This window comes from Rosa chinensis, chromosome 1 (genome assembly GCF_002994745.2).
Source record: "Rosa chinensis cultivar Old Blush chromosome 1, RchiOBHm-V2, whole genome shotgun sequence".
NCBI lineage: Eukaryota > Viridiplantae > Streptophyta > Magnoliopsida > Rosales > Rosaceae > Rosa > Rosa chinensis.
In genome coordinates, this window is record NC_037088.1 from 60,647,011 (window position 1) to 60,654,507 (window position 7,497).

The 7,497-nt window shown below is 39.5% G+C and overlaps 1 protein-coding gene across 4 annotated transcripts; it reads left to right on the plus strand.

Moving 5' to 3' along the window:
• The first annotated feature begins 1,453 nt into the window (after positions 1-1,453).
• LOC112193309 (pentatricopeptide repeat-containing protein At2g27610) lies at positions 1,454-5,945 on the plus strand. 4 transcript variants are annotated; one of them, XM_024333500.2, is made up of 3 exons: positions 1,454-1,615; positions 1,750-3,823; positions 4,373-5,945. In XM_024333500.2, the coding sequence occupies exons 1-3, from the start codon at positions 1,541-1,543 to the stop codon at positions 4,537-4,539; spliced, it is 2,316 nt and encodes a 771-aa protein (XP_024189268.1). In that variant the 5' UTR covers positions 1,454-1,540; the 3' UTR covers positions 4,540-5,945. The 4 variants fall into 4 exon arrangements, 3 of the variants coding, with proteins under 3 accessions (XP_024189268.1, XP_024189195.1, XP_040368878.1); XM_024333427.2 differs by having other exon boundaries at positions 1,750-4,513; XM_040512944.1 differs by having other exon boundaries at positions 2,191-4,513.
• The last annotated feature ends 1,552 nt before the right edge of the window (positions 5,946-7,497 follow it).

Below are 7,497 nucleotides of genomic sequence, written 5' to 3' on the forward strand. Positions count from 1 at the left end.
AAATTGACTTTTTATACGTTCGGAATTTGGAAAAACTTCCTTCATGAAAGTTGTAGATCTCGTCGATACAATTTCGTGCATATATGGAACGCAATATTCGGAGTTGGTAAGAATTTATTATGAATTTTTTTAATCTGAAAATTTTATATAAATATTAAAAAAATCATTTTAAATAAAAAGAAATGCTCTGGCATGATCTAGACTGTTAAAAAGTCCACCGCTTGATCAGCACCATTCGTCTGAAATGAAACTCAGGCTATAAATAGCCCTTAGATCGAATCACGGTCCCAAATCATTCCAGAGACCAAGCCAGATCTCGACCCGTTTCTGCTCCTCGACGACCCGAAGCCACGACCCGGACAGAACTCCTCAATCCGACTACCTCTCCGCTGCGAACCACCTGCAATAGCTTCGTCTCACCGTCGCATACGTCCCTGCGTTCTCGGATTGTACATGCATCGATGATGAACAAAGAATCGACGACGATAAGCTACGGGTTTTCCGGCGAAGTTCCTGCAATCTTCGGAGATCTTCGGGGCTGCATGAGGTACGAAAGTTGATTCTCTCGACGTGCTCTGCGTCTTGCTAAGTTTAGTTTTTGAATTCGATCGATTGTTGACTGATTGGGTTTCTGGGTTAGCTTCGGGCGTCGCTGCGATTGTCGCCGTCGGCGGCTGTTCTGACTTCATTGGTTCGTTTCCGACGTCGTGGAGATCCATGCCAGATATTGTGCCGAGCTAGCAGCCACGATACCTTTGGGCAGAGCTGGCAGCCGGCTAAGCTTAAGCAAGAAAAAAGTCACGGTTTTGCCTTTTTTCTTGGCCTCGGTCATGAAAAGGCAAAGCTTGGCTGGTCAAGCTTGGCCCGGTGCAAGCAAATTTTTCCTCTATCCGGTCAACACATCATCAAAATGACATGGCAGCCAGGCAAAAGAGGAACCAATGGACTTGCTCTAAGAGGCCAAACGTGTCATGAATGATTTCACTCAACTTCAAAGTAATAAGTCGTTATCTCAGTCCATACTTTATAACAGTCTCCTATAATTAATAGAAAATTAGATGAATTCAGACAACACATACTTACCTATACATGTCATGTAAATGATGAAACAGACAACTATACAAGACTGTTGTCTGATGAGGGAGATCAGACAACTCTGATGAGGGAGATCAGACAACGTGTTATTAGACAACAGCTCTGTTTTCATTCAGACAAAAGGTTTTTAACAATTGTTTGATTAATTTTGTGTAATAATAAATTGTTTTACATATCAATAGACTCATAATAGAAGAAAAAGAAACTAATAGTTTAAAACTACTATTTGGCACTTTCTGTACTGTTTCTTTAGGATCAGCTTTTTTTAACTTTTTTGTTGTAATTTTCTTTTAATTATATATATTTAAAAAATAAAAAGAAGAAGAAGAAAGGAATAAAACTCTGTACCTTTCTTTTCTATTGCACATGAGCCTCAGCTGCCCGATATGTCAAATATGTGCGCCATCACTACTCTCCTTGCTTGAAAGCTACTGACCTTCAGGCCATGAGTCTCACCGTCAAACTGTGCTTTCCTCAACCAGCTCTGCTCCTGCCTACTTCAACTTCCATAAACAAACCAGTAAGTAATTCTTACCACTCCTTTTCTTTTCTATTCTTCTTCTTCCATGCATATTTTGTTTTTGCCTCTCTGGCCTGTTCAGCTTAATCTTTCACTCAACACTGTAGTGAAAAAAGTATCGAAATTTCTCGCAGATTAGAAATTTGACTATAAATCCATCATCCCCAACAACCCAGAAACTTAAAGGAAGCAACTTTCTCAGTTCAGCTCCTGTTGCTGAAACCCAGCAGAAGTCTGAAATCAAACCCTTAATTGATATTCTACGTGGTTGTGAGGACATTGGGTCTTTGAAACAAGTCAAATCTGTTCATGGGTTTGCGTCAAAATCCAATCTTTCGGGCCATGACTTGCTCGTATTGTTGAACCATGTAGTCCATGCCTATTCGAAATGCTCGGATTTTGGCACAGCTCGTAAGGTGTTTGATGAAATGTCTGAGAGAAACATATTCTCTTGGACTGTCATGATTGTTGGGTGTACTGAGAATGGTTTGTTTTTTGATGGGTTTGAGTTGTTTTGGGAGATGGTGAACAATGGAGTTTTGCCTGACAAATTTGTATATACCGCAATTGTCCAGACATGTATTGGTCTAGATTGTGTTGAATTGGGCAAAATGGTGCATGCCCAGATTGTTGTGAGAGGCTTTGAATACGATGGATTTGTTAGCACATCTCTGCTTAACATGTATGCGAAGTTTGGAGAGATTGAGGATTCATGTAGGATGTTTAATACCATGACAGAAAATACACAAGTCTCCTGGAATGCAATGATTTCGGGGTTAACATCGAATGGTTTTCATATGGAAGCATTTGATCAGTTTCTCAGTATGAAGAGAAAAGGAATTAGACCGAATAAGTATACTCTCGTCAGTGTATCAAAAGCTGTTGGGCAACTAGGTGATGGTAACAAGTGCAAAATTATTCACAGTTGTGCATCTGAATTGGGTGTTGAGTCTAGTGTTCTTGTGGGAACAGCTCTCATTGATATGTACTCCAAGTGCAAGTCTTTGTCGGATGCAAGATCAGTTTTTGACACGAATTTCATTAGCAGTGAAGTCAATATGCCATGGAATGCGATGATTTGTGGATATTCACTGTGTGGTTACAGCGAACAAGCGTTGGAACTTTTTGTGAGAATGTGCAGAAACAATGTACAACCAGACCTTTACACTTATTGCAGCGTGTTCAATGCAATAGCTGCATTAAAATTCTTGCATTTAGGTAAGGAAATTCATGCTATGGTTTTAAAGTCTGGGGCAGAAAGGAAGGGAACAAGTGTTTCCAATGCAATTGCTGATGCATATGCCAAATGTGGCTTACTTGAAGATGTACAGAAGGTTTTTGACAGAACAGAAGAGAGAGATATAGTGTCGTGGACGACTTTGGTGACAGCTTATTCTCAATGTTCTGAGTGGGAGGATGCGCTGACAATCTTCTCAAAGATGAGGGATGAAGGATTTACACCAAATCAGTTCACTCTCTCTAGTGTACTCATTGCATGTGCCAGCCTTTGTTCACTTGAGTATGGTCAGCAAGTCCATGGCCTCCTGTTCAAGGCTGGCTTGGACACAGGCAAGTGCACTGAAAGCGCTCTTGTTGATATGTACGCCAAATGTGGTAATATAACTGAGGCGCAGGAGGTCTTTGAGAGGATTACTGACCCCGATACAATTTCATGGACTGCCATTATATCAGCCTATGCTCAACATGGTCTTGTGGAGGATGCCCTTGAACTCTATGGTAGAATGGAGCAGTCGGGTGTGAAGGTCAATGACGTTACCTTATTGTGTGTTCTCTTTGCGTGCAGCCACAGAGGTATGGTAGAAGAAGGTCTCCATCATTTCAGTTTGATGGAACAATCTTGTGATCTGGTGCCGAAGATGGAACATTACGCTTGTATTGTTGATCTCTTAGGCCGCGTGGGCCGTCTTAATGACGCAATGGACTTCATCAAAAGGATGCCAATTGAGCCCAACGAAATGGTTTGGCAGGCTTTGTTGGCAGCATGTAGGGTCCATGAAAATGTGGAGTTGGGGGAGATTGCAGCTGAGAAGATCCTTTCCATTAGGCCAGAACACTCAGCTACCTATGTTCTTCTATCCAACACATATATCAGGACAGGGCGTTATGAAGATGGACTTAGTTTGAGAGATGCGATGAAAGACCGCGGTGTCAAGAAGGAACCAGGATGTAGTTGGATTTCTGTGAAAGGTAGAGTCCACAAATTTTATGCAGGGGATCAACAACATTCAGAAAAACATGACATATATGCAATCTTAGAAGAGCTAAGAGTGAAGATTAAGTCCTTGGGTTACATCCCGGACTTGAATTATGTATTGCAAGATCCACATCTAGCATTAAATACAGGAATGCCGGAATGAGATTTTGAAATACATTGATTTTGTTATTGCCCGATATATGGGGCACACAACGAGGAAACGAGAACGAGATGAAATTCTAAGGGAGGATTTGGGAAATTCGCATGCACATTTAATGATTATTCTCCACTTGTTTTACACATCAAGGAGCATCAGGTCGTAAAAGGCTACAAATGCAAACTCCACAAACCTTTCATGACAAAACTGGTTTGATGATATGGTGTGGGGTTAATGATTGATTAGGGGGAATGTACTGCTTGTAAATAATTGGGGCTCTTGAACAGTAATTTAAAGTAACTTTTTCTGATACATTACAATATGTTGATTTAATTGTGGAGATTAATATGAGTACTAGACTTATAACACCAGTATATCTGTGCAGAAATTTGGGTTGCTATGCTTGTTTGTTGTTGGATGGAAACTAAACATTGTCGTATTGTTAAATATGGAGCTTATTTAACTGTGGATAGAGTACAAGGCAGTGGATGTACTCAACAAGCTACATATAAGGTCGAGTGGCAGAACTGGATTCATGTTAAGGACCCTTGAGCTCCACCGCTGAGGAAGATCCACCAAGATCGACAAAGCAGTGGGACCAGAATGCAGGATCCTCAATGCTGTAGAAGAATTCAGGTTGATGCACCCAACTTAGCTGCAAAATCAGTCAACATAGTGTTCTGAAAAGCCAGGCTGTTCAAGTCCCAATAATGAGATGCATTATTGATATAGAGGAATCAGCTTGTTTTAGGCCATGAGTTAGTGATAATAAGGTGAATGCAGGATCCTCAATGCTGTAGAAGAATTCAGGTTGATGCACCCCAACTTCGCTGCAAAATCAGTCAACATAGTGTTCTGAAAAGCCAGGCTGTTCAAGTCTTAATAATGAGATGCATTATTGATATAGTGGGATCAGCTTGTTTTAGGTCATGAGTTGGTGATAATAAGGTTATTTCTGTTATCGGTTCCTCCATTTGATCTTTGTTAAAGTCATCAATCTCCCACTATCCCTACTTCAATTTCTCAGTTGTATAAGCAACCTTGTACTATATGTTAAAACACAAGAATGTAGCTACTTTCTTTCACAGAATCACAGCTATGTGCAACTGTAGAGCTTTACGTGGCTAACACAGCCGCAGAGAACTCATTGCTTACATGAACAGAACCATGAAAGAAAGTGTTTCTATTATGCAATAACTTCTTCGGATCGGAGTTTGATTGGGGTTTTACGTTCTGCGCTTTTAATCTCATACTATGATCTAAAATCTGAAAAGTACGTGTCTCCTATCTTCATGGGGCCTAAGAAATGCAGGACATCGATCAAAAGGAGACGGTAGAATGTGTGCCTTTGATTCAGCATCCAAAAATCAACAAGAAGACAGCACCAGTTGAAAACACTAATCCTGAAATGTCTTACTGAAATGTACATATGATGGGTTCAGAACCTCTTCTACAATCGCTGTAGGATCTTGCAGCAGCCCTTACATGTGATGAAGAAGACGCAACTACTCTTTCATGCATTCACAAGGGACTAACTGGCATGATCATCATCCAGGGTTCTCGTATGCTCCATACAACTTTTACAGAATTCATTTCTGGATCATTGTAAATCCAACTGTGTCATGTTCGATGGCTACAACCAACCCCGTGACCTAAATTTTGCGATGTCTCTTTTGTCAAAAAGAGAAGTGGGGTATGAGATTGCTCTACTCGAAGTAGAAGAATTAGCTACTTCCCTCGATCTGTGACCTAATGCCATGCATAATGATGCTATATATATGGAGAGATTTTTGTCTTATACATGGGTCACCTCCAAGATGATGGGTACAGATTTCACGTCCTCGAACGTCACACACAGGCCACCACATGCACTCATTATGGCTCGAAATTACGGATACCCTTTATCAACTCTAAGCTTTGTACGACAATGTGTATTCTAATTTTAATGTCGGATTTAGAAGTTTTTCTTTATGGTTACACACTGTTTTGCTAATTCACCCTCCTTGCCTTGAGAGGTTTTAGCAGTTAAAACATCTTATCCGCACACATTAGAAGAAAAAAAGAACATGAAGCTAATTGCCTACTACAATGGCATCATAAAGACATCAACACTTTGAGTGCCGACGATTCCTTAGACTCGTACACCTCTACACCTATAATCAGACTTGTGAATGGATTAGACTTTCGATATTAATCCAATCCAAATCCAATGTTTGTAATAAAGATGGACGAGGTTTTTGAATCTGATCGATAATCGATCTATCTCAAACTTTATACTTAGCTCTTGAACATAGTATCTCAGAGAATTCTCTACATGCATCACTCTGATATGCCACACATAAGGGATGGCTTGAAGCCAAAGAGTCAATGACCTAAATTGTGAATAATAAGTAACTCCCCATTTTGCATAGTACTCGTACTTTTTCTTTTATGGCCTACCAGAGAGAATAGGGTCATAGACCGATTGACCGCTCATGACCAAACAACACACCCTTTATTCATTTATGTGAAGTAACAAGAATAATACACACGTAATCTGGTATTATTCATTGAAGATAATCAGGTGCTGGTCTGAATCTAATAGTATATTCAAGAACATGCATTACAGAATCAATGAAAAATATATTAGAAGCTAGAAAACAATGCGTGCCGATATCGATCGCTTTCAATACAATATATCACAGAAGAATTGTTTTGGCTGGAATGAAAGAGGACAAAGCGATATAGCTGTATGAAGTCTAAAGCTTTCTTTGTAATTGCATGGCTGCTCTGCTGCTTTCTCAGCACACAACAAGCTTATATTACAGCAAAGCAATTAGTAGGGGCGTTCGATTATGTAAGCTCCAATTCTGGAATGACGACGTTTCGACAGTGACCCTTTTTATTCTTCAGGGAAGAAGAAGAAGAAGTTATATACATACATGCATAATGAGAAGATCGACCTAGCTAGGTCATTTTCATTGCGTTAAACTAATTCATATATACTAACATGAAATATTATATGCAAGTATATATCCAACCAAACATTTGGGTAATGGGCACTATTATTTATATTATCCTTGCATGTATATGTAGATTCTTCATGGATTGCCAACAAGAAAGTCTCTGTGTATATGAACAACAGAGGCACTTATCACTCAACTTTATACTTCGATTGTGTTTTGTTTTCATTGTCACATTTGCATGTGAATGTACTTTCCCGAAGTGCAGCTAGCTCACGTGAGGTTTTGCTAGCAAGTCACAAGAATCCCATAATACTACTGTACTATACTACAGGATAATTTATCTTAAAACAAGTAAAGGAAAAGAATGTACTGCTAGATTGGACAGAATAGTTGTTGATTTGAAAGAAAAGTTTCTACATTGTGAAAATTATTACGGTACAATACATTAATAAGTTTATTTGTTGCATCCGAATTTCGTATGTATGTATGACGGTATAAAACCATGTTGGGCAGTAGAATGCATGGCGATAATGATTTAGGGTTGAATGGTTGATGAATAGTTCAT

What these genes read in the sequence shown, in the direction of transcription:
- LOC112193309 (XM_024333427.2), top strand. Translation starts at nt 1,541, where the DNA reads ATGAGTCTCACCGTCAAACTGTGCTTTCCTCAACCAGCTCTGCTCCTG. An exon ending in CAACTTCCATAAACAAACCA is followed by an intron (nt 1,616 to 1,749) that starts GTAAGTAATTCT and finishes AATTTCTCGCAG; the next exon opens with ATTAGAAATTTGACTATAAA.